At 32.3% G+C, this 27,034-nt stretch overlaps 1 protein-coding gene across 2 annotated transcripts in view; it reads right to left on the bottom strand.

Moving 5' to 3' along the window:
- Positions 1-26,800, bottom strand: part of SRP54 (signal recognition particle 54) — a 37,707-nt gene extending 10,907 nt beyond the window's left edge. The window contains exons 1-10 of one of the 2 annotated variants that reach the window (XM_044664757.1): positions 26,701-26,800; positions 20,918-21,009; positions 19,655-19,739; positions 15,157-15,261; positions 12,819-12,885; positions 12,682-12,739; positions 3,924-4,074; positions 2,654-2,802; positions 1,050-1,150; positions 641-727 (exon numbers count right to left, since the gene is read on the bottom strand). In XM_044664757.1, the coding sequence (XP_044520692.1) occupies positions 641-727; positions 1,050-1,150; positions 2,654-2,802; positions 3,924-4,074; positions 12,682-12,739; positions 12,819-12,885; positions 15,157-15,261; positions 19,655-19,739; positions 20,918-21,009; positions 26,701-26,778 (973 nt within the window). In that variant the 5' untranslated portion in view covers positions 26,779-26,800. The remainder of the gene's footprint in view (positions 1-640; positions 728-1,049; positions 1,151-2,653; positions 2,803-3,923; positions 4,075-12,681; positions 12,740-12,818; positions 12,886-15,156; positions 15,262-19,654; positions 19,740-20,917; positions 21,010-26,700) is intronic. The other variant, XM_044664758.1, reaches the window with a different exon arrangement.
- Between the last annotated feature and the right edge of the window lie 234 nt (positions 26,801-27,034).

The following is a 27,034-nucleotide window of genomic DNA, read 5'->3' as shown; positions in this document are numbered from 1 at the left end:
AACACAGAATTAGAAACAAAGTGGGTGCCCACATTGGGGAATGGATTTTCATGTAATAGGAAATTATTGACTTACATGTAAGAAATAATGAATGAGTAATTCATAGAAACATTGAAAGACTTAAAATGATGCAAAATGTAATAAGAATCATAAAAAAGCATGTAATGACTACAATAATGTAAAGAATCAATAAAATGAAATAAAATGTTATAAAAGATGAGGAAACAAAAGTGCTCCTATACTTTCGCTGGAGAAGTTGAAAACTAGAGGTGTGAAATGTCATATATTGCCAAACTCAGTTCCAGTGCTGATTGCTTTTGCTTATTTGGGGATCAGGAGAGAATAATTGAAAACGGTTTTCATATAACAACAAAAACAATAAACATTAAAAAAGAAAACACTCAGTTTTAAGAAATTCAAGAGAAAATTAAAATTTATATTTCTAGCTTAAGGAAAATAAATTGCAAATTATTTTTAAAGGAGGAATAAAATAAATTTATAATTCCATAATTTCCCATACATATAAAATACAAATTATCCCCAAAATATTATCTAATGTTAATTTTCATAACAGTATATGACTCAGTAAAACATTTAATAAAGCATATAAATGTCAAATTAATTTTTAAAGCTGGCATACCATGTTTCAGCTTTTCTATAAGTGCTTCATTGTCATCCAATTTTAATTCATTGACTTTATCTATCAGCCCTTCAATATCGCCCATACCTAGAAAAACCAAAAACTATATTTAAATTCATTATTTATTTATTTTCCATGCCACATAAGTATTTTATACTAACATAAGATTTTCAAAATTTTGAAAGTTTCACTTCACACTTAATTATGATAATCCTAAGAAGTAGCTCAAGTAGCTACTATTAATCCTCGTTTTACAAAAGACAAAAAGTGAAGCAAAGAAATTAAATAACCTGCTTGAGATCACATTATCAATTTAATGGCAAAGTTGGAACTAGAACCCAGACTCCTGACTCCTAGTTCCGTGCTCTTTCCATTTTGCTTTTCCCCCTACCCCCAACACTGACCATACCAAGAAGTTTGCTGATGAACGGCTGTGTTTTAAAAGGTTCAAAGTCATCTATATGCTCGCCAGTACCAATGAAAATTATAGGACTTTTGGTGGCAGCAACACTGCAAAGAAATATAAAACATTAGACAATCTAAAAAAAGAGAAGCGACATTAGAAATTAAGCAGTAAGCTCTTGCATACTTCTATTAAAATATATATTATTTGATTTCAAGCAAAAATGAAGGTTATTTACAGATATTAAAATGTATTAAAAATGTACAATCCTAAACCATCACATATAATTTTAGGCCTAATATTTAGAAAGAAAATACAATCCAGGTGGAAGGTAGCAAATAAATTTCACTCAACATGTACAAACTGTGTTTTTGTTTTAGGCAATATAGAAAATTCAAATGTACCACCTCAATTCACTATTCTGACCAGAAGACTGCCCATTTCACCTTATATAAAATGTACAGTTTGGGTCATCCAAACTGAAAATACTATATTACAGTGACATAATGAATTCTTTTAAAAGCCTATTCAATGATAAAAACTCCTCAGAGTTTTAATCCAAATCAAAAGTTAAAAGTTAACTATGTTCTTATTACCAAAAAGGGAATAAAATATTTCATTTATTATGATCATATTTCAATGCTACCAATGTTCTTCCCTTTTCTGCATAAATCTAATCATCATATTCATTCAATAAAGAATGTGGATTCCTAGATACAGGATTCCTAAGAATAGGAAAGTAAAATAATGTGCTAATGAACTTTTAATATACTTAATAAAATACTATCTTTTCTTGTTTGCAAAAAAGAATATAGGAAAAAACCCGGCCTCAGCCACTTCCCAGCTGTGTGACCCTGGGCAAGTCACTTGACCCTCATTGCCCACCCTTACCACTCTTCCACCTATGAGACAATACACCGAAGTACAAGGGTTAAAAAAAAAAAAAGAATATAGGAAATTTGCAAGGAGTAGTATCCCTGAATCATGAATGTTCTATGTTTGAAAAATAAAAGCAGAAATGACAAAAAATTACAAATAATTATAATTATTCATATTAGTGTTTCTGGGTCATCTAATCTATGGCAATATCATTATTCCAGAAAGTAAAGTCACTAGGTAAACATATCAAATGAAGCTTATGTCTGGATTATGGCTAGCCACTTTAAATATGATTTGAGTTTAATTATCCCTTAGTGGTAGATATACTAATTTTTCAGAAGGAAGAAAGAAGGGAAGTAGGGATGCAAGGAAGAAAGAAAGAAGGAAATCTTGCCTGATTTAAATCCTAAGTCTTTTTTGGACAAAAGTATAAAAAAGTGAGGTCTATGCCACTTTTAAAACATTAAAAAATGGGGACAGCTGGGTGGCTCAGTGGATTGAGAGTCAGGCCTAGAGACGGGAGGTCCTAGGTTCAAATCTGGCCTCAGACACTTCCTAGCTGTGTGACCTTGGGCAAGTCACTTAACCCCCATTGCCCAGCCCTAACCACTCTTCTGCCTTGCAGTACTGGCTCCAAGAGGTAAGGGTTTTAAAAAACAAAACAAAACATTAAAAAATACTAACATAAGAAAGTTATAAAAAACTCTAACATTAGCATTTCCAATACTTACGCACTAAGTGCACCACCACCTTTCGCATGGCCATCGAGTTTTGTCACAATTACAGAGGCTACATCTACTTTGTCTTTGAAAGCCTTAGCTTGTGCTTCACAAGCCTGACCAATGGAAGCATCCATTACATAAACGATGTTGTCAGGTTGCTAGAACATTTGAATGGAAAAATGGCATAGTTTTATTAATCCTTCTACAGATTAAAAAATTTTTAAAGCAAGTTCTATTACCTTCACTGAAATAATCAAAACAAAAAACAATGAAGATACTTGTAGGGTCAATATATAATCAACTAGAACAGTGATGGTGAACCTTTTAGAGACAGTGAGCCAGGCCTCCCCCTTCCAGACTGAGTGCCATTCTCCCCCCCAAACCCTGAGTGCCATTGCCCCATCCCACTGAGTTCTGAGTGTGCCCTACCCCATTTTTACCCCACACTGGGGTGGGAGTGGGGCACTCCCATTGGGCTTCTGGATGGAGGGGCAAGTGATGTTAAAAAATGTCATCAGACATAATGCAAAGGGGGAAGGGAGTAGCTCCACCTGAGTTCCTATGCCTTTCTAGTAAGAAATTCTGCAGGAGTGGCCTGGGGGTGGTGGGGTAGTGGTACATGCCACCTTTGGCACCCATGTCATAGGTATGCCATCACTGAACTAAGACATATTCCTCACATCTATCCCAACTAGATAAAACTATAGTATGGGCAGATGATTCTGGGCTTCCATCAGCACCAACTTATGAATAAAAACTGCAGTATGGCAGCATCAGTCTCATAATATCAATGCTTTGAACAGGGTGCTAACTTATGTTAACATGTTTATATGTAGAAAATAACTGACTATCCCCATCTTATTAATCATAATCTAAAGACCAACATAAATTAAATGTAAGGATTTCTCAAAAGCCTTTTAAAACTTCCTGATAGGTAAATGCCTCTAACTGTATTTAAATGATTTTAAAGGTTACAAAACTAAATATCAAGCCCAAATAGTTAACAACTTAATGGAAAAAGTATTTTGGTTACAATATCTTTGATTTTCCCACATGTACACAGGAATAATTATGCTATATAGAAGATAAGAAATGATCACAAATTATATACATTTCCAAGTTATGTATTTGACAGAACACAAAATGAATGAAAAGATAAAGCAATTGTGTCCATAAAAAACTATCTGAACTCATTTTAAGACTAGGTAGGTAAAAAATTAGGCAAACCATAATTAGTACCACAATAATAAATTAAACAACTTTTAAAAAAGGGACTTACTATAGCATTAGCTACTTGGAGCATTTCTTCAAACAAAGAATCTTCTTGTTTATGACGGCCACTTGTATCAACAATAATAATTTCAAAGTTTTCATTTTTGAATTTTTCCACACCTTCAGAGGCAATGATCACAGGGTCCATTTCTGTATAGCTATTCAACAGGAACGAGTGAGCAAAAAAAAAAAATCACTGTCAAATAATTATTAGAAATATTTACTTATAAGTTTCAATTCTAAATAAATCTATTAATTATAGAATTCTATTTGATACATGATCTAAATTTTTAAAATTTTGCGGTATGATTCTTGAAATTCTTGACTTGTCTAGTTTTCCTATAAGATTTTTATTTTTTTAATTCAACTTTATTTTATTTTCAGTTTCTAAAATTCTCTCATTATCATATCCCTTCCACCCTACATTGAGAAAGCAAACAAAAAAGCTCAATACAAATATATATATTTAAGCAAAACAAATTCTAGCAATAGCCATGTCTGAGAAATAATCACCACAATAGAAGAAGCCTCTATCTACTCTGAGTCTCTACTACTCTGAGGGTAGAATCCCATCACATTCATATAATAATTGTTCAGCAATTTCCCAATCAATGGCCACCTTCCCCTCAATTTCCAATTCTTTGCCACCACAAAAAGAGTTGCTAAAAAGTATTTTTGTGGGGCAGCTGGTTAGCTCAGTGGATTGAGAGTCAGGCCTAGAGACAGGAGGTCCTAGGTTCAAATTTGACCTCAGACACTTCCCAGCTATGTGACCCTGGGCAAGTCACTTGACCCCCATTGCCTACCCTTACCACTCTTCTGCCTAGGAGCCAATACACAGAAGTTAAGGGTTTAAAAAAAAAAAAAGTATTTTGGGCTCCTTTCACTTTCTCTTTGATCCTTTTGAGGTATAAATCTAGTTTTTTAGGTCAGAGAGGATACAGATTGTTTTTGGAGAGCACACTCCCAAATTACTACTCAGAATAGTTGGACTACTATACCACTCTGTCAAAATTCCAATAATATGTTTGCCCAAAGCTACTCTAGCCACTTCTCACTTTCCTTTTTTGTCAACCTTGACAATCTGATAAGTATTAAGTGGTAACTAAGAGTTGTTTTAATTTGAATTTCTCTAATTATTGATTTAGAACAGTGATCCCCAAAGTGGGCACTATCGCCCCCTCGTGGGTGCTGCAGTGATCCAGTGGGTTGATGATGGCTACAGATGCATTTATCTTTCCTATTAATTGCTATTAAAATTTAAACAAAAAAACAAACAAAAAAAACCCAACTAATTTCCAGGGGGCTAAGTAATATTTTTTCTGGAAAAGGGGCGGTAGGCCAAAAAAAGTTTGGGAACCACTGATTTAGAGTATTCCCCCTCCAATGCAGATACTAATACCTTAGATTTCCTTTCTCTGAAAACTGCCTTTTAACATTTGTCAATGGGGAAATAGGTCTTGATCTTATAAATCTGAATCAGTCTCCTATTATCTAGGAAATGAGATCTTTATCAGGGAAAATTACTGCAAAGACTGCCCCCATGTTCAATCCGGAACTTCCAAATATAGCTGCACAATGATTTGTAAAAAAATTTAATTTTATGTAATCAAAATTGCCTACTTTACCTCTCTTAAACCTCTTTATCCTTTGCTTGATCATGAACTCTTCTCCTACCCACAGATTTATGAGGCGAATAATTTCTTCTCTGTTCTTTTGTTTACATTTTACTTTGTCTAAAATATATATCCATTTGGATCTTGTTTGGTAAAATGTGTAAAATCCTGGTCTATATCTAATTTCTGTGAGATACCTTTTCAATTTTCTCAAGTTTTTGCCAAATAGTGAGTTCTTAAACTGTAAACTCCTATGAACATTTGCTTCTGAATATTATGTATGTATATATATATATATATATATATATATATATATATATCATATGTATAATCTATTCCATCGATCAACTTCTCTATTCTATTTCCTGCCTAGTACCAAATTGATTTGATGATTATATGGCTCTGCTGTATGATATGAAATCTATACTTTTAGGGCTACTTCCTTTCCAATTTTTTTCACTAATGCTAGCATGATCAACTTGTGATCAATTATTATTTTTCCAATGACTTAGATATTTTTATTTGTATAGTGTTTTATAATTATGTTCATAAAATTCCTGTGTGTGTTTTGGAAGGTAGTCTTACAGCTATTTTATACTGTCTGTAGTCATTTTAAATAAAATTTATCCTTCTATCTCTTCCTGCTGGATTTTGTATGGACTTACTTTACATCCAATTGCTTCAATTAGTTTCTTAATTGTCTCTTTAGGGTTCTCTGAAACATCATATCATCAGAAAAAAAGTATTAATTTTGTTTCTTATTTCCTTATGCTTATTTCTCCGATTTCAATTTCTGATGCTATAGTGAAATATAGGAGGGCAACTAGGTAGCAGAGCAGATCAAACAGCAGGCCTGGAGTCAGGAGATCCTAGGTTCAAATTTGACCTCAGATACTTCCTAACTGTGTGACTCTGCAAGTCACTTAACCCCAATGCTTAGCTCTTGCTGCTCCTTCCATCTTAGACAGAAAGTGGGAGGAAGGAAGTAAAGAAGGGAGGGAGGGAAAGGAGGGCAGCTAGGTGGCACAACAGATAGAATGAGAGGCCTGGAATCAGGAGGATGTGGGTTCAAATTTGACCTCATACACCTCCTAGCTATGTGACCCTGAGGTAACTCACTTTAACCCCATTTACCTAGCCCTTGCTCTTCTGTCTTAAGAGTTGTTACTAGGCTGGAAAATAAGATTTTACAATTAAAAAAAGATAATAGACAACCTGGCTTTACAACATACTAAAGTCTTTCCACTCTTATTTTATGTCTTGTATTGATTGTCTTATAACTTGCTTAAGTCATGGTCTTTTGTCTCTATACTTAGTTCATAGATTCAGCAGGTCTATAATGAATTATTTATAGATTCTGATTTTGGTACTTTAATGTCAATTCTGCTATTCTATTATATATTTTACATTGTATTCCTTTCTATCAGTGATTCTACACTGAAACCATATTCAATATTCCATATAACAGGATCAACCCCTCTCTTTGTCTCTCAACAAAGCAGTTCATAATTTCAAAAGTTTAGCCTCCTTCTCTATGGCTGGATGTATAAGCTATAGCTCTCCCATAAACACTGCTAATTAAAGAAAACTCATGGGAACTGTTATTTCAACAACACCTGCAAATCATGCCTGCCTGCCAAAAATAGTTACTTCATATAACTTCAGTTTATGAAAAACTGAATGTTATCGTGTGGTCATTCTTGAGAGTCAGACCAAGCTGACCATAAGCTTGTATCCTAATAAATTTCAAGTGGTCATATTTTATACCCAGGCACCTTCAAATGGGTTGCTCCTGTCTGGTATCTATGACCTCAAGATACAGGTGAACCCTATAAATCCATAAAAGCATTCCTTATAGAGAAATAGGTATATGTTTTATGCTCCTTCCTTAATATAACCAATCGCAATTTCCTAACTCAGTGATAGTACCAATCTTATAACTTATGATGTGATTTTAATTCTGATCCCTCTTCTATCCTTATGAAAATGTATAGCACTCTCAAATAAGAGTCTTTTGGCTATCTGAAGAACCAAGAGACCTGGTTTATTGGTGGGTATTGTCCCCATTAACAAAATATAACTTTGCTTAGAGAAGCCTGCCTCAACTTACTTTTTTGTTAAAATCTCAAATGAAACAGTATCAAAGACCAAATTTGTGTTGATAGAAGGCATTTAGTAGTACCTATATTTTCCCCTAATTTTTAAAGAGTTTATGTAGTATTGAAATTTGCTTGTAAATCCATTTGATTGTATAATCCTTTTTCATTTATGGCTTATTTAATCTTTAATTTTATTATTTTATATTATAATCTAATTATATTATTTTATTAATTAATAATATTTCATATTATTAATTATTAAAATACTTTAAATTAAATTTCTTTCTTCCAAGATATGATTATTTAAATATTCTATTTCCTGCTTGTTCATTTGAGCATTTTATATTTTTGTAAATATTAATGCATTTCATTAAGATTGTCAGTTTTTAGGGAATACAACTGGGTGAAATAGCTCCTAAAAATTAACTACTTCATTGGCTGTAACTTTCCCTTTAATTTTTGATACTAGTAATTAGATTTCCTCCTTTTTTCTTTTAAAAAAATCAAGTTATTAGTGGTTTATCTATTCTCACTCTCCACCAAAAACAAAAATAAACAAACAAAAGAAAGCTTCTAAGTCTTATTTATTAATTCAATGGTTTGATTTCACTTTTGTTAACTTCTTTGATTTTGAGGATTTCTCTTTTGGTATTTAATGTGAGGTTCTTAGTTTGATTCTCTCTCTCTCTGCATACCTAATTCTTTGGATCTGTTCTTTCTCTCTTTTATTGACAGAAGTGTTTAGAGATAAAAATTTTCTCTCTGGCTACACTGCAAAAATTTTTATATTTAATTCAAATTATCTTTAATGAAATAATTGTTTCTATTATTTGTTCTTTAAACCAACTATTCTTAAGATTGAGTTATTTAGTTTCAATTGATTTAAAAATTTTTGCTTTGTCTTTTAGAATTTTTATTTCATAATGGTCAGTAAAAATGCATTAATAAGTTTTAGATGATTCTGCTGATATTTATCTCCTTTCTATGCTCTACTTTCTCCATCTGCAAAATCAAAATGGCTAATGTCCCTTCCACCTTTATCAAGCTATATATACTGACTGAACTGTGCATACTAGACTGCAATATACAGTTAGATCTGTGGGAAAGAAATGCTTTAAATTCCTTCAACTTCTTAGGAAAGAAGTTTGTTATGTGTGCCCTTCAACTGTTCAAGTATTAAAATATTAAAAGAGATCGTAAGTAACAAAATTGAGGGTAACGGGGCAATCTATAAGTTGGATTTTGACTACAGCAATTTCTATAAAGAGAAACAACAGCCAGGAGTACACAAAGAAGGAAATTACTGGTTAGCCAAAGATAGTGGTTTTGGATCTTTGTTTTTTTTACTTACTGATATGGAAAGTCCTAGAAGAGTAGGATATTTCATAACAATAGGGAATTAAAAATGAATTTTTTAAGCTATGGTATATGCATCAATAGCTTGCCTCTTAAAGCAACTTAAATGATTTTTTTGTTAATTCAAAAATAATTGCTTCTCCTCAGCTGTGTGATCCTGGGCAAGTCGTTTGACCCCCATTGTCTACCCTTACCACTCTCAATATACATTATTGACTCCAAGACAGAAGGTAAGGGTTTAAAAAATAATAATAATAATTGCTTCTTATTTTGACTTTGCCACAATAACTTCATTATTTTCCCACTCTAGAACTTTTCTCAGGACCATCATATCTTTTTGCCCTCCCTTAGTATTCCTCCAACACAAGAACCTCATTCTCCCATTGGAGAGGAAGCCTCCAGGGGCCTCCATTTGGGCAAAGTGTTAGGCTGGTCCAGTTTCATTCTCCTCCTTGTTGCACTTTCTATCTGCAGAATTTGCTAATCAGCCTCAGGCAGTTTCCTTCTTTTTCTCCAACTTTCAGATTCCTTTTAGGTGTTGTTTCTTGAATTGGAATATAAAGTCCTTGAGGACAAGGGCCATCTTTCAGGGCATTAAGTATCTTGGCTTAAGTATTTAATAAATGATTAATACATGAGTGCTAGTTTTTACATACACACACACACACACACACACACACACATGCTCACACACCCCTAAAAAGTTTTTTGGGCTCTCCAATACTTTCATTAGATCTATATAATCTCCTCCAAAGAAAAAAAAATTGCACAGTTCATCTATATTGTCTAATTCTGTTCAGTTCTTGTTCATGTCCTGCCATAAATCAAAAAGACTTCACCTAATATACAAAGTATTTTCCTCTAGAATTTGTTTTGTTCCTTACTTGTTATTAATTAGAGGGGCACAGAATAAAATTCTCATTGTTGTTACATCTTTCAAAGAATTTTGTATGATACTAACATATACATAGGAGGGCAGTTTTTAAGGCTACATTTTGATCTAGCAAATCAAATGACTTTTTTATAGTCAACAAAAAAATAAACAGTAGAATTATGTGTTCTTTTGGAAGCAGTGGTCTGTTATACAATATTCTCTGTAAAAGTTCTCTTGTTCTCTTCTTACACATTCATCAAGGAACCCTTGATACACATGAAATTATTCTCAAAGACTTTGCAGAGTTAGAGAATAAACATGTTACATCTATTTACATTTTCCCAGTTGTCTTTTCTCCCAAAAATAAGTGATATGATTACACACACACACACACACACACACACACACACACACACACACACACACACACAGATTGTTTACATCCTCATTTCTATCTGACAACTTGAGAATCCACTGCTGAATGTATTTAAAATTGTCTCACTTCTAACACCACTATTCCCTGAATAAACATGGTCTGGTCTTGCTGTTCTTCCTATCTTTGTTTTTACTTTGTTTACTTCCTTATACACATTGTTGATAACTGTAAGAGTCTAAATGTGTATAAGGATACATACACTTACAAACAAATACACATATACCCACAAATACACATACATGAGATAATTGGTGTGTGTGTGTGTGTAAGATATTAATTGGGAAAATGGGGAAATCTCACAGTGGAGCTGAATTTTGTAGGAAACAAGGGGTTATACCAGGTGGAAGTTTAGAGAGAATACCCAGGTTGACAGTTAGGTGGCTCAGTGGACTGAGAACTAGGCCAAGGGACAGGTGGTCGTGGGTTCAAATCTGGCCTCAGGTATTTCCTAGCTGTGTGACTTTGGGCAAGTCATTTAACCCCAGTATATAGCCCTTAAAGCTCTTCTGCCTTGGAACTAATATTTAGTATCAATTCTAAGACAGAAGATAAAGTTTTGTTTTTTTAAAGAGGGAATACACAGTGTCAAAGTTAAAGGACATCCTTCTTTCCTATTAATAACTAACAAACTGTTTTTGTAAAATATTTTGTGTAAGGGGATATATTGTAAAGTGTTCTATCAAAACAAATTACACACACATGCCAATAGTTACATTAAAACAAAATTTCACTTCCACTGGTTTACTTCTTGAATGAATTAAGCCATCTTTATGAAGGTCTAAAATTAATTTGTTAATCCCTAAAAATAGGGAATTCCTAAAAGGTGTTTCTATAATTTTTTGGATTACTCATTCAGGAAAAATTACTTATGTTAAGGACCGTGCAGAATAACAAAGACAAAATCAAGATCCCAACTCTTTAAGTTTACAATTTAGATGTCGATAACAAAAACAACACATGAAATGTTTCACAGAATTCATTCCTTCAAAAGACATTGTAGGGGGCAGCTGGGTAGCTCAATGGATTGAGAGCCAGGCCTAGAGTCAGGAGGTCCTAGGTTCAAATCTGGTCTCAGACACTTCCCAGCTGTGTGACTCTGGGCAAATCACTTGACCCCCATTGCCTACCCTTACATTGGCTCCAAGACAGAAGGTAAGGGTTTAAAAAAAAAGACATTTTATTAAAATACAATCAAATACATAAGATCACAGACAAGACTAGAAAAGCACCTAGAGATCCATGAAATTGAATGCCATTGAGGGTCAAACCCAGATAAGTCAACAGAATCAGGATTTGAATACATTTCTCTAACTTATAAATACAGCATTCTTTCCACTATACTACATTAGCTTCCTATGATTAAACAAAACAAATTTTATATACCACCATAATACTACCTCTTATTAGAACATATGAAATGGTTAAAATTCAAGAATGGAATCAAGAAGGTTATCACCTGAATGAACTCAACCAACAATATGTCAACAGAGAAGCACCACAAAAATAGATGAAATAAGTAGACTTAATAGAAATGGAAGAATTTATGATAAAAATTCAGGACAGACTTATTGCTACCAGAGAGTACAGAATACTTGTTTTTAAAAAGCTCAGTCTCAGTTGGTAAATGTAGATTATGGACAGTAGTATTGGAAAATGTTTAGCGCATCACTGCATATATAAAATTTTAGCATCTAGCAAATATTTATTAGTAAAACACGACTAGGTAGCTAGCATTAAGCCACACTAAATTTAATCATTGTCATTGAACTGTTCTCCTCAAATGCCTGGACACAAAAGTAACCCATAAAACCTTGAGAACAGTATTTTAAATAAATGTCATTATACCAAATACACAATCTCCAAACTTAGAGGGAATAAAAAACTTTCAAGACCTAACGGAAAAGACCAAAATCAGGTAGAAACAGGATGACAGGGCCATCATTCTTGCTGAACCATCTGCTTCTAAGGTTGTAGTAAGAATGAGCTTACAGTCTAATATTTTAGACTGTAAAAAAAAAAAAAAAAAAGCAGGCATTTTATCTGCATGCTATTAATAGTTCACATAACATTAAATATAAAAGGATAATAGCAAGATAGCAACTTGTCCCAGCATCATTTCCATCAAAATTCCACTGAACAAGATGGAAATGATGATGATGATGATGAGCAGTCTGATAAAATAAAAATACCAGTACTACTAAAGTAATAACCCAAGCTGGTTCTTAAAAGGAAGTATAAGAAAACATTCTAGGAATAGTATGAGCAAAAGTTTAAGTAAAAGGTATACATAATAACAACAGGCTGGTGAGGAGGGACATATTTAACCAGGGACAGAACTTAAGTATGAAAAAAGAAAAATAATACAAACAAAACCAGAACCATACCTTCCATAGAATGGAATTCTTGCTTTTGTAGCATTCTGTTTTAGCTGGTCAAAAGCTCCTATGAGATAAGGAATTAATGAATCTCTTGAAATATGGATATACAATATATAAAAATTAATTTGAAATGGTGACATTACCTGCTCTGAATGTGTCTGCACATATCAAACAAGTCTTCCAACCTTTTCTCTGGTAATAATACGCTAACTGTCAAAAGGAGAGTCAAAACATGTAACTACTATCACCTAGTTTTATATTTAAATAACATTCTAGTTTCCATCAGAAAATTAGTAAAGTGAAACCAAATTAAGGAAACTGCATTTCGTTCTTAAAAATTAATCTTTTTGATCAGCGATCTATGAATACTAGTCATCTCCTAAATAAGTTCCATTACTTATTCATATTATTATCTTAGACACAACTAAGTAGGCCAGTGGATAATGCAAAATACCTGGAATCAGGAAGGCCAAAGTTCAAATTCTGCTTCAGACACCTGCCAACTGTGACTCTGGGAAAGTCACTTGATACCTATTTGCTTCTTTTCCTCATCTAATAATAATAGTACCTAGATCTCAGGGTTGTTTTGAGGATCAAGTAAAGTTGACATAAGTAAAGTGTTTTGCAACCCTTAAAACAATATTTAAATGCTAGCAATTATTACTAGTATCATTGTTTTTCAAAGGATATAAAATGGTGTTATAACAATACACATAAGACATTTGGATATTAGGGTCTTGTTTTTAATCTGTAATAGTCAAGGTCTAACTTCAGGCATAAATGATCTGAGGATAAGGATACTAGTATAAAATAATATATGCATAAACAGTTTAAGAATCTGTCAGGAAGGATATGAAAAGTCTTTGGGTATAGAGAAACTCCAACCCAAAACAATGTTAAAAGTATGAAACTGTCTTTTTTATATTAATATTGTTGGCATATATACATAGTATTTTATGGTTTGCAAAGAATTTTATACACATTATCTCCAAATGATTTTTTGTAACAATAATGCAATATATGTATTAGGATAATACAGAATACTGGAGTTACCAAAAACATTTACCATTTATACGGTGTTTTATGACTTGCAATAGATTTTATACTCATATCATCTTAATTTAAACCTCACAACAAATCTGGGAGGTAGATGCTATTATTATCTCCATTTTACATATAAGGAACCTGAAACAGACATTCATTAGTTAAATGTCTTGGTGACATAGATAATAAGTGTCTGAGGTCAGATCTGAATTTAGATTCTCCTGATTCTGTCTCTAGTACTGTCTCCAATGCACCATTTGTTGCCTTTGAACATTATGATTACTTACATTTATATGTGCTTTTTCTTATAAATATTTTCTTCAACCACTCTATAAGTTAGGTAAAAATATTATATCCCATTTTACAGATAAGGAAACAAAGAATTAAGGAAGTCAATTAACTCTGACTATGATCACACTGCTACTAAGAGACAAAGCAGATACTAAGATCCATCATGTCTTCTAACTCCAAATCCGGTGCTTTTATTCCCCCAGTATATCGCAATCTCTTTAAAGGCAAAAAGTGATGGGTAAGGCCTTTTATTATAAAAGTAAGATATTTAAATAAAAACCCAATTTTTTGTCCTTTGAGACAAGCAAATGGTAGTTTTAGGAAAAGAAAAGATCCAGACAGGCATTACTGCTGGAGGAAAAAAAGAGTTAAGAGGAAACCCAGGCAAAGATAAATGAATAAGTGCTTAGAAGACATCTGGTGTCCATGCAGTAATAAATATTTTTGTGAGGATGATTTGATATTTCCTTTAAGGAGGCTAAACTTATAGTAAATTTGAAGTATTGTTATTTATATAAAGCCCTTCATGATTTTATGGGAGTGGAGAAATATACCACACATTAATGTAGACCATAACCTTTCCAACATCTCAGTAGATAATCTTTAGTGAATCCCTTCTTTTCTGGACATTTTTTTTATCAGTTTCTCCCAACTTGGGGGTTTGCTCAATGGGTGACAAACACAGAGATTATCACTAAATATTTCTAGCTTAGTAGTATCTTCTAAACCTTGTGTTCTATTGGTAACGCTTTCAAACCTTAGCTTCACACCAAAAAGAGATCTCAAAGTAAGAATAACAGCATTGAAACTATCCATTGTATCCATGACTGACCAGAGGATTATATATGACTTTCCATGCTAATTTTCAAATGTTATTTGAAACAAAAACAGAAATCTTAGGGAAATGATCATATTTGTCACCAGCTAGACAAGCACTCCTATAAGTCATCTGAGAAACTATGAAATTCTTATTTCCGATATTGTACAAGCTAAGGAAACAGAATCAACACATGAAAACATACAAGTTAAATAGGCGAATGTGCAGAAATACAAGTTAATAGGTGAAAGTAATGTCTAGCTTGTATAAAAAACTATTTTTAGGACATCATTCTAACTGGCAGTTTAAAAGTATTTGGTATAATTTACCTTAGAACATGTTGTGGTTTTACCACTACCCTGCAACCCAACAAACATAATAACATTTGGTTTTCCTTTGGTTGGTGTCCAGGCTTTAACTCCAGGGTCTACAAGCTGCATAAAGAAAAGCAGATTAATATATGAAATGAAAAAATTACAAAGGGCACAAATGTTACAATTAAGCTCAGATATCTTCTCTTTCTTTAATTTTCTTTATATGTGAGGGTTAATTGGCTTTAAGCTCTTCAAAAGAATCTTACTTAGCTTACTCAAAATAATTATTTCTGGGTTGATTAATAAGATTGTCAAGCTTGTTACTTAAGATTGTAAGAATAAAAACTGTTCAAACTATTTCATATTTATATAACATGGCACCAACAGTTTTATGTTCTAATTATCCAAAATAAAAATAACTTTGATAATCAATCAATCAATATTAGGGTACCTACCATGTTCTAGTCACTGTTCTAGGAGCTTGTGATACAAAGAACAAAAGAGTCCCTACCAGCAAAGAGCTTACACTCTAACAGGGGAGACAAATGTATGTAAAATTACATAAAAAATAATTATAACTGATTTATTTTATTAAGTACAAATACATACAAAGCAGTTAAAAAACTGGAAGAATTTGAGTAGTTAAGAAGCTCAGGAAAGATTTCATGGATGAGATGATGCTTGAACTGCAACTTAAAACGACTTCTATGAAGCAGCGCTAAGAAGGGAGGGTATTCCAGGCCTGGTGGAGAACCAATGAAAAACCACAGGGATGGAAAATAGAGCTTTCTATGAAAGGAAAAAAGAGAAGGCCAGTTTGATGAGAGGGAATTTATATTTGATCCTAAAGGCAAAACGTAAACAAAGAAATTGATAGAATAGGGAAACTATATGGTCTGAGCTAAACTTGAGGAAAATGAACTCAAATACTAAGAGAATTAAGGCAATAAGACTAATTAGGAGGCAGTTATAACAATCTAGGTAAGGAATGATGAGGGCCTGAATTGAGGTGGTAGCTGTAAAAAGAGAGAAGGGGTCATATGTGAGACAAGTTTTGAAAGTAAATTTGAAGCGATGATTTGAGTAGCAAGATTTGAGTACTAACTGGATATGTTGGGTAAAGAAAAGTGAGGCATCTGATATGTTGCTGAGATTACAAACCTGGGAGATTAGAAGAACCCTGGTGTCCCTAACAAAAATAGGGAAATTTGATAGGTGTACTGTAAGTTGGGGTAGGGGGGGAAATGAACCTTTTTTTTTAAGGAGTGCTTGGGTTTGAAGTAGTTCTGGAAAAAGTTTAAATTTAAAATATCTGAAAGAGCTGGTAATGTGGGAGTAGAGCTCTAGAAAAACTAGTAGTTCTGAAGTCATCTGCCCAGAAATAATTAAATCCAAGGGGAATGATGAGGTCACTACTAAAGAGAATAGAGAAAGAAGAGAGAGGAGCCAAGTTAGAAGAGGTCAAGAAATATGAAGCCATGAGAAGCCTGAGATTTAGCAATTTATTGAAATAGTTAGCAATTTGGTAATTACTGGTAATCTCATAGTGAGCAATTCTTGGTTGAGTGTTAAAGCTAGATTTTGAAGAACTGAGTGAATGAAAGGAGAGGAAATGGAATTTGTGTAGAAAACTTTTTCAAGGATTTACAAAATAGAATGATAACTTGAGAAGATGGTTGAGTCTAAATGAAACTCTTTTAAGGGTAGTAGAGACCTAGACATGTTTGAAGGCAGTAGATAAAGAATATGTTTATAGGGTAAGATTAAAAATTCAAAAGGGTGAGGGATGATATAATTTTTTGGGAAGATAAATAAGATTGAAGGCAATGTAAAGAAGTTAGCCTTTATAAAGAGAAGGGCTCTTTGACAAAGAGAGGGGGGAAAAGAAGAAGAATCAAGTGAACCTATTCAAACAGACTTTTCTCATTTCCGGACACTCAGCTCCTCCCTTCAGTCAGTTATATTAAAGTTCAGTGGTAGTTGGAATTCTATAATCCATTCTGCTCAAAATCTTATCATTGAGGTATGCTATCCTCATCAAGTTCTAGACAGTGACTTAATTCTCTACTAATTTGCTTTGAAGAAATTCTGAAAAATTTTGTATTTTTTTTTAAATAAAATTTGTATCTTCTTATCATTAGAACCTTAGTTCCTTAAGGGCAGGGGCTATTTTACTTTATCTTTGCATCTCCAATGTCTAGTACACAGTAAGAGCTTAAGAAATACTAGATAAATTAAATCTAACACCCTCCCCATCCCTGTGTGATTTAATCAGTCTGAAGAACTCCAAATGTCAGGAATGTTGATCAGCAAAACTAATCTGCAACTTACAGCTTGGTGACTTCAAGGCAAAATTATTTTGTACATAATGTTCACAGATCTAGGGTATATCAGAAGCATAACTTGAACCCAGTCTTTCCTCACTCTAAGACTAGCTTTCACACTACCTCTCTTTATGAAAATTATAATAAGAGATAATAAGGTTCAATAACTTACAAGTTATATTCCAAATGTGTTTTTTAAGTTGATTATTTGGAAATTTAAAAATAATTTTTTGAAGAAACAACATTATGGATGGTGATTAAGTTCTAGTTTGATCCAAAAAATTCCATTTAACTCATGATGCCTATGAACTATGGCACTGGCCTGAAATTTGGATCTGGGAACTCTGGAGCTAAGCAGTGGAAGAGAAAAAGAAGAATCTTCTACAATACTATGCAAAATTTGTCAATAGGCAGTTTGTAGTTGACATCCTTTAAGAAGCTCTCTTCCACATCCTTTCTCTCCTGCCTATAGAACTTCAAGTTTGCCCTAATGACCCCCCAAATTACACTACTATGAATAGCAAGTATTTCAGTGTTATGTCCCCCCAAAATTCCCATTACTTTGTATAGAAGATTTCAGGCAGGTGGTAGAAAGAAAGCAACTTAAACTCCAGAGGCCCTTATTAACTCTAGGATCAAATATAAAATCCCATTTTCCTTTTACAACCTGGCTCCTTTCCAGGCTTCTTACACTTTATTATGATTCAACTATATTGAATTCTATGGTATTCCTCCCACCCATCATGCCATCTATTGAACTCATGCTTTTTCAATGGGTATCTTCAATTCCTAGAATGCTCTCCCTCCTCATCACCATCTCCTGGCTTCCTTCAAGTCTTAACTAAAATCTCACCTACAACAACCTTTCTGGGTCTCTCCCAATGGATTTACCTTTCCTTTGTAATTACCAAATATTTATCCCAGAACTAGTTGTCTACATGTTGTCTTCCCCAGTAGAATGTGAGAGAGACTGTTGTTTTTTTTTTTGTTTCTCTTTTAATCTTCAGCACTTAGTATAATGTCTAATATATAGTAAGTAATTAATAATTATAATCTGACTATTTCTACTTATGTATGTATAGCCCTCTGTAGAATTTACAAATCAATCTCTCTTCAGCAATATCTCATCGGTTTAGCAAAAGTGAAAATTTTCAAGCAGTGCAAAGAAAAATATTTTCATACAGGGAGTTAGGAGGAGGGAATTAGCTCCCCCCGAACTGCTCTAAATTTTCTATTCTTCCTCTACTTCTAAACTCAATAACTTTTTTTAAACTTCAAGTTCTTCTGTGGGAGTAGAAATGCAGAAGAAAAACATGATTGATCATGTGGTCTCATGGGGATATGAGTGGGGTTTTGACTTTAAAAGATCACTTTATTGCAAATATGAATAATACAGAAATAGGTTTTAAAAAATGATATATGTATAACCCAGTGGAATTGTTTGTCAGTTCCAGGACGGGGGGCACAGAAGAGGGGTGGAAATGATCATTAATCATGTAACCATGGAAAAACATTCTAAATAAATGAATAAAATTTAAAAATAAACTTCAAGTTCTTAATAGCTCCCATGGGATAGCAACATAAATCTGGGATAGCCTGTATAAAACAATTTCACTTTCAGAATTTATCATAATGTAGAAAGAGGGTAGGATGATGTTTCAACACTCAAGGAAAAAAGGCATTGATAAATAACCAATTTTAACAAAAACGGAATAAAGAACTATTTCCCTCCTTTAAAAATATCTATTTCTAAATATTTTAGAAATACTCATTTAGATACAAAAGCAAGATTGATACTAAGTAGCATCTACTTAATACCCTCCTAGTTATTTGAAGTACACAAAAGGTAATAAAAATGGAATTTTTCTAATATTCTATGATTTAACTGCACTCCCCATCAGTTTGAATTAGTGAAGTTTTAACTTTTAATGAATACAATTTGTCTTCATGGATAACTTATTCAGGACTATTTTTGTTCTATAATGTTAAGGAATATATAGATTCACAATAATATGTATTTCAAAATGTTCAATGGCTAAAACGGTCCTTTTAAAGAGTAAATGTTTTGGTAGAATGTCCTAAATAAATGTTTTATACTATGTAACTATTGCTCCTGTTTGTAACACTAATTCATGTTCAGACACTTAATCTGTGCAAAGAATCACAGTATAAATTTAATATAGTTTTACCTTCACAAGTTCCTTAAATACAGCATGCTGAATCATTTTTCTTTTGTTTAGACCCGATGCCATTTCTTCAAGATCAATAGCAGACCTAAACAATAGTGGCATTTGAGATTTTTTTAATAAAAGAAAAAATAGCCATCCCTGCCTTCCCCAAAATGTGTTCACAATAAAAAATGCCTGTATATTTAAATGTCTGGAAAAATTTAATCCTTTTGAATTTCCAAATATGAACCTCAATTTTAAAGTTGGATAATTTAAAAGGTCTAACTTACTATTTCAGAGAAAATGTACCTGATACTTAGTTGTCCTAACTATTAATGATAATTCCATTTTTGCCTGAAAGCAGGATTAAGTTTCTTGAAATCTCTATCTGCTCTAAGAGGTATGATTCTATATTTGAATAGATATCAGAGTTTTACTAAAAGACAGAAGAAAATGGTGTTATTATTTTTCAACTTTTTAAACCAAAAAAGTTTAAATATCTATTTTGTTCTCATGACCATTCTTCTAATATGCAAAAAAAAGTCTGGAAGTATGTGGCTTCAAATTTTTTCATTCAGAGCATAGGAATAAATGCTTTAGATGAGAGAAAAGTATTATACACTTATGTATATACTATGCCAGTTACTCAAGTCTAAACAGTAATGGCCTGATCATGGAAAGGAATAGAGTTGGTTACAGTATAATGATTCCATGTTCCATTTGCTTTGCTCTGCCAGAGTTGCTTTTTGGGGGAGTGTTATAATTATTAAGATGAGATGGCTTGCTTTACTTCCCTACAACATATAAGCTAGGGGTAGCTTGAGAGGAAAGGTAGAGGATGTTGGACTCACACCCTTAATTAGAGTTGCTTAGTTGGATGTTTTCACATCCCCTGGAAAAGATAACAAAGCCCAAATATTCTAAAAAAAACTCTCAAAACCAGAATACTAACAAGAAAATTCAGTTAAAGGAAGGACTTGTTCTGTGCTTGTAGAATGATAATCTGCATCCTTTAAATAGCAAAAAATAATATTTATACAGGGATACAGGGCATTATATACATTAGTAATCTAAGTCTCCCAGTAACTCTGTAAGGTAGTATTATTATCTTTATTTGACCATCAATATAGAAATGTATTATTATTATTGAACCAGATTTTGAACAGTATAAATTTTTCCCCCAAATTCCTGTTGCACATGATTAATTTCTATAGTTTCTAGGTAATTTCTCACTATAGCATAAACACAACAAATATTGGTTTACCTGATTTTATTATAACTTACTTGACATTTTCTCGGAGCTGCTTCACCAGCTTAATATTAACATCAGCTTCCAATAAGGCTGTGCATACTTCTTTTAGCATAGCATTTAAAACCTAAAAAGTGAAACTTGTTATTAGAAATCACAAGTTTTTCATTTCAAACATGTTCATAAAAACAATGGTCATTCAATCACTTTAAATTATTAGTAAAGCAATATCCTATTTTGTTATAAAGTATAGTAAGGTGACAGAATCAATACTGTTTAGGATTAGTTTAAATTTATGTATCACATTTTAGCACACCATTTAACAAACACTCAAACAATACTCCCCTTCATTCCCAAAACAAAGCACATTTATCAGTTTATCAATTGTTGAAAGAAAGGAAAGATGTATCCTTTAACCTTGACAATGTGAACTTTATTTACATTGTTACGGTCATTGTGTATATTGTAATTTTAGCTGTTTGCTTCACTTTGTATCACTTCATATATTTTCAAACTTATTTGAATTCTTCATATTCCATTATAACCATAATCTATAATTTGTTAAAATATTCTCATTCTTCAACCCAATCACTAGGCATATACTTTGTTTATAACTTTTTAGTCACAAATACCATTGCAATGAACAAAATTTGTATGTGAGTTTGTTCTTGCCATCAATGTTTTCTCTAATGTGATTCTCAAAAATAAGATCTCTAAGCTAAATGGTATGAACAATTAAAATAATTTTTCTTGCATAATTCCAAACTTTCTAGAATGTCTTGCTGATCCAAAGCTGTACTCACCACTAATTGTATCTTTCTTCTCACAGCCCCCTTCCAATAATGAGTTTTCTCATCTCCTAACCTCTTTCCTAGGTTCATAATTGAGATAATACTTAAAGGTTATTGAAATTTATATTTCTCTATTAGTAATTTGGAACATGTTTTACTTGAACATTTGCTTATTTTCAGGTTTGCATTTCTTTAGAAATTGCCCATCTCTTTTAACACTCTTCTCTGTTTGGGAGATTTATTTCAATTATTTATTGATTTTAGATGTTATTAATGAAAAGGGTTCTCCCTCCAATATTTTCTTCTAATTCTTAGTTGCACTGATCTTATTTGTGCAAAAGCTTTCTAGTTTTGAATAATCCAGAGTGTCTGCTTGGTTCTTTTACAATCTTTTCTACCTTAAATAGTACAAATTTTTGTCCTATCTATAATGGTGAAAAATATGGCCTCATCAGACCCTTAACATTTTTATAATGATTAAAAAAAAACTTGTATTGTTTATCTATTTAGGATTTGTTGTGATAAGATAAGGATCTAAATCTTTTTTTTTTTAACCAAACTGCTTTCCAGTTTTTCCAACAGTTTCTGTCCAGTAAATAATCCCTTCCCTAGTTGTCTTCTTTGAGTTTATGAAATACTAGACTACTGTGTGACTGTGTTTCCAAGGCTTACTTATCTAGTTTATTCCATTGTCTTGCTTTCTTGTTCTTAATCCAGTGGCAGTTTTGAAAAATACTGCTTTGTAGTAAGAATTGGGATTTATTATCACCAGGCTCTGCCTCATTTGACTTTTTTCCCATTATAACAACTAATATCCTTGACCTTTTATTATAAATGAATTTTACTACTTTATCTAATTCTATAAAGTTCCCTTTTGGTAATTCAATTGATATACCACTAAATAATCAAAACAGTATTATCATTTTTTACTATACTGGTATTACCCAGCTAAGAACAATTAAATCTTTGTGAAATTGTTTTTTTAAATTTGTAAAGAATTTGCTGTCATTTTATTTTCCATAAGTCATAATTTACCTTACTAGGTTAATTCCCTGATCCTTCTGCATTTTATCTTTTTTAAACAATAAATTTTTATTGATATTTTGTTTTTTTATATTATCAATTTTCCCCAGTATTCTTCCCCTTACCCACCTTCCTCTCAAAGAGACATTAAATATAACAAATAGTATTTTTTAAACACAAAAAAAGGAAAAAGGGAAATATTAGCGCAATTGATCAATACATTTGTGTAATATGCTACACCTGTGTGCCTCCTGCCATCACAAAGGTATGGGCTGGGAGTAACCTCTCATAATTCTTCTTTTGAGTCATGCTTGAACTATATAATTTTGCTACATTTACTGTTGTGTGTGTGATTGTTCTTTCCATCTACATTATTCAAATCATTGTGTGGGGAAGATAGGTGGCATGGTGGATAAAGTGCTGGAAAACATGAATTCAAATCTAGCCTCAAACACTTACTAGCCATGTAACCCTGGACAAGTCACTTAAAGCTGCATGCCTCATTTTCCTCATATGTAAAATCAGCTGAAGAAGGAAATGGTAAACCAGTCCAGTATCTTTGCCAAGAAAACCATAAGGGGGTCAAGGAGAGTCAAACACAACCGAAAAATGACTAAACAACAACAAAAGACAGTCTGTTTCTTAACTCAGCTTTATTTTACTCTACGTCAATTCATACAGATCTTTCCATGCTTCTTTGTATTTCTCATATCCATCATTTCTTATGGCACAGTAATATTCCATTACATTCATGTCTCACAATGTCTTTAGCCATTCCCCATTTGATTAGTATCTACTTTCTTTCCAATCCTTGCCTATCACAAAAAATGCTACTATATCTTGATGTTTTCTTAAATAAAATTTCATTTCCTCAGTTTTGCTAGCAATAGAAAGCTGATGATTTTTGTGAATTTACCTTTATTTCCCTACTTTGATTCATCAATATGAATTTTTTGTCACTGATTTGCAATGACAACAATATAAGTAACTTCAACATACAGCAATGACAAATTGTTGAATCAAATACAAATCAATGTCAGTATCATGAAAGGACAAGGACCTTTTAGTTTGTTAATTATAAGGAAACTAACTTTTTTTCCACAGAACACATTTTCTAGAGTCTTTTAAGTATACCATCATACCATCTGCAAAAAGATGTTATTTCTTCTTTGTTTTCTTTTTGTTTTTTCTAGTTTTTAAGACCAAAGAATAGTGATGATAATAGTAGGTAGCCTTGCTTTATTCCTAATTCTGGTGGGAAAACATGTCTTATATTTACATTATAAAAAAGTTTGGGATAGACACTTTTGCTTGTATTAAGGAAAAATCCTTTTATTATTAATCTTTAACACACCTACAGACAAGACAATCTATTTTTATTCTACACTGAATTTAATTCATTGAATATTCTACATCAATTTAATGGCTTAGAAGATAAATAAGTTTGAAGCCCTCAAGATTTTGATATATTTTATAATTAAAAGTTTTCATATCATAAAACAACTCTCACTGTAGAATTATATAAGAAATTATAGAAGAATATAGGGTATCATATGGTATTATATGACTGCTGCTTTGCATTAATACTAAATTAGATGCACATTTTTTGGGAGGAAGGAAAATTATCTATTTTTTTTACTATATAATGTAACAAAAAGAATCAACTGAAATTTTCCCACAAAAAAAAAATTGTAGAACTTAGGACTTCTAAAGACAAAAGAAAATAAAGATTTTCTCATAACAAAGTACTTGGTTTTATTGGAAATATTAATATAGAATGTCTATGAATAAAAGTCATTAAAATATTTCCATTAAACATATCAATGACAAGTAATTCAGAAAAACAATAAAATTAAATAACTTGCTAAATATTTATACAAATTAACAATATGAAGTATTCACTTAGATTAATATTTTCAAATCCTTTTATTATCCTTCCAAAAATAATGCACGCAAGGGAAGGCATTAGTCTTTATATGAGCCCTACCTCCATTTTATAGATACTGAAACTATTGCTGAAAAAAATGAGCATCTTATACAGGAAATTAGCTTAATTTCTCATGAATATTATGATGGATTTATTAAGAATCAAAAAAGATAATGGTCCAAATCAGAGTAGGGAAAACCTTTTATTTTTAAGACTGATGAGGTTTTTTAAATTCTTTCACAACAACATATGTGTATTCCTTACTTTTAACTAAGCGTGTTCTCCTAAAGGCCAAAGCTTCATTCATATTTATTTAAAGAAAGGCTGTAGCGGAAATGGCCTTCTCCTTCTATTCCAGGTGTTCCCTCTTAGGACTAGAAGAATCTGTGTACACTAGACAAGGGTAGAAAGTAGTATTTCTCATATGTTTCTATTTATGAGAAGTTTTACCATCATATTATGTGTGCAAAAAAAATGTATTACAACAAATAGAACTTTTTAATATAAAAGTTTGTGTATTTTAAAAAGTATCTATCCTTCATTATACCTTATATAACCTACCCTTAGTGTCCGGGCTTTGTTACTTATCAGTCAGTAGAGAATGTATATCAGAGAAGGAAAAATAGAGAAACAGACCACTCAATATCATACTGTTTCCTATCAGGTACTCCTCTAGCTTCAAATTTCCTTTTCATTCACATGAAGAAAACAGAAAGTTTTATAAGATGTGACAGTCCATGTGCTACTAGATTTATATGTTATTTGCCAATATTCATAGAAAGGAAAAATTAGGAAGCTTATTAATTATTCTTTTATTTAGACTTAATTCTAAAAGGTAAATAATAATTAAAATAATTATATATGTCCTAAGGAATAGTAATAACATATTAAAATGTAGAATGAGTCTGGCCCTGATGCAATATTAAATATTTACAAAACTGAAAAATAGTTCAGGCACAATGTTAGCAAATCAATTTACTTGTTTGCATGAAGGATATATAATAAAAATAATTTGTGAAAATGCTAATTATTCCTCCATTTGCTAGGTATTAGTTATCGATATTTTATGTTCCAAAAATGTTCTCTCTCCAAAAGTAGAGAAAGAACATTACAATGCAAATAATAAAACTAAAAATAAGGACATTCACAGATTCTGGTAATATCAGCTTTTAAAAATTCCAATAAGAGAACTTCTAAAGGAAATGAAATGCAGTGCCATTATCCAAAGAAAAATGAGCTCAGGGGCAGCTGGGTAGCTCAGTGGAGTGAGAGTCAGGCCTAGAGACAGGAGGTCCTAGGTTCAAACCCGGCCTCAGCCACTTCCCAGCTGTGTGACCCTGGGCAAGTCACTTGACCCCCATTGCCCACCCTTACCTATGAGACAATATACCGAAGTACAAGGGTTTAAAAAAAAATGAGCTCAAAAAGGGCCTAAGATTAAAGAATGTACAAAAGAATGTGTTTTAAAACTTAATCAAGGTGTTACATTAAGGGGGAGGTCTAACAGATGAAAAAGGGAGAGAACAACACTAGATCTAAGTTACTGTCAAAAGAGAATACTGCCTAATTTTTTTGTGTGTCAAAGTTTTATTTTAAGTAATAATTCCTAGAAAAGTGAAGTTAAGAATAAACTGAAAGCTTAACAAAATAATCCTATATAGTATACTTGGCTTTTGGATTTTGCCTGGCAAGTAAATCTCATAAAAATAAATATGAGCAAAAGTAGTACGTGTTATTGCTCCTTCTTCACCTCAGAAGAACAAGTGAGAATGTAAGTGATAACCTAGACCAGAGGTGTCAAGAACAAGTAAGAATGTAAGTGATAAGCTAGACCAGAGGTGTCAAACACAGAACCCACAGGCTGAATGAAGTCCATAACACTTCCATGGGCCTCTAGAAGCAGATTAAAAAATAACTGGGAAATATTTAATAAAATAAAATGCAATAAAACATAGATAATATGTCATTCTCTAAGTCAATGTGTGGTCCACAGGGATCTTATGTTTGGTTGAGTAGACCCTGTTTCTATTTGAGTTTGACATCACTATGTAAATTTTTGGTTTTAACAAATACATACCTCTTCATTGATAATGGTGGCATTGCTCAATGAGCGTAGTGCTGAGGTTATTTTTCTTCCAAGATCTGCTAACACCATCTTGACAGTTTAATACAATCTTAAAAGGTATTATCTAAAAAAGCAATACAAACAAAAAATTAAAAAAAATTAAAAAGAAAAACTTGTAACAGTACGTATTAAAAGTATAAACAATTTCAATTCAGGTTTTCTAGTCAATTTCTTATAATTATTAAAAACTGGATTTGGAGAGATTGGTTTTGTTATTTGCAATAGATTTGATTTTAGAAAGGCATCTTGGCACAAGTGGATACAGTGCTGGACTTGTCAGGAAGCC

Source organism: Gracilinanus agilis, chromosome 2, assembly GCF_016433145.1.
Source record: "Gracilinanus agilis isolate LMUSP501 chromosome 2, AgileGrace, whole genome shotgun sequence".
Taxonomy (NCBI): domain Eukaryota; kingdom Metazoa; phylum Chordata; class Mammalia; order Didelphimorphia; family Didelphidae; genus Gracilinanus; species Gracilinanus agilis.
The sequence above is the reverse complement of the archived record's forward strand: the minus strand, read 5'-3'. Positions and strand labels throughout refer to the sequence as shown.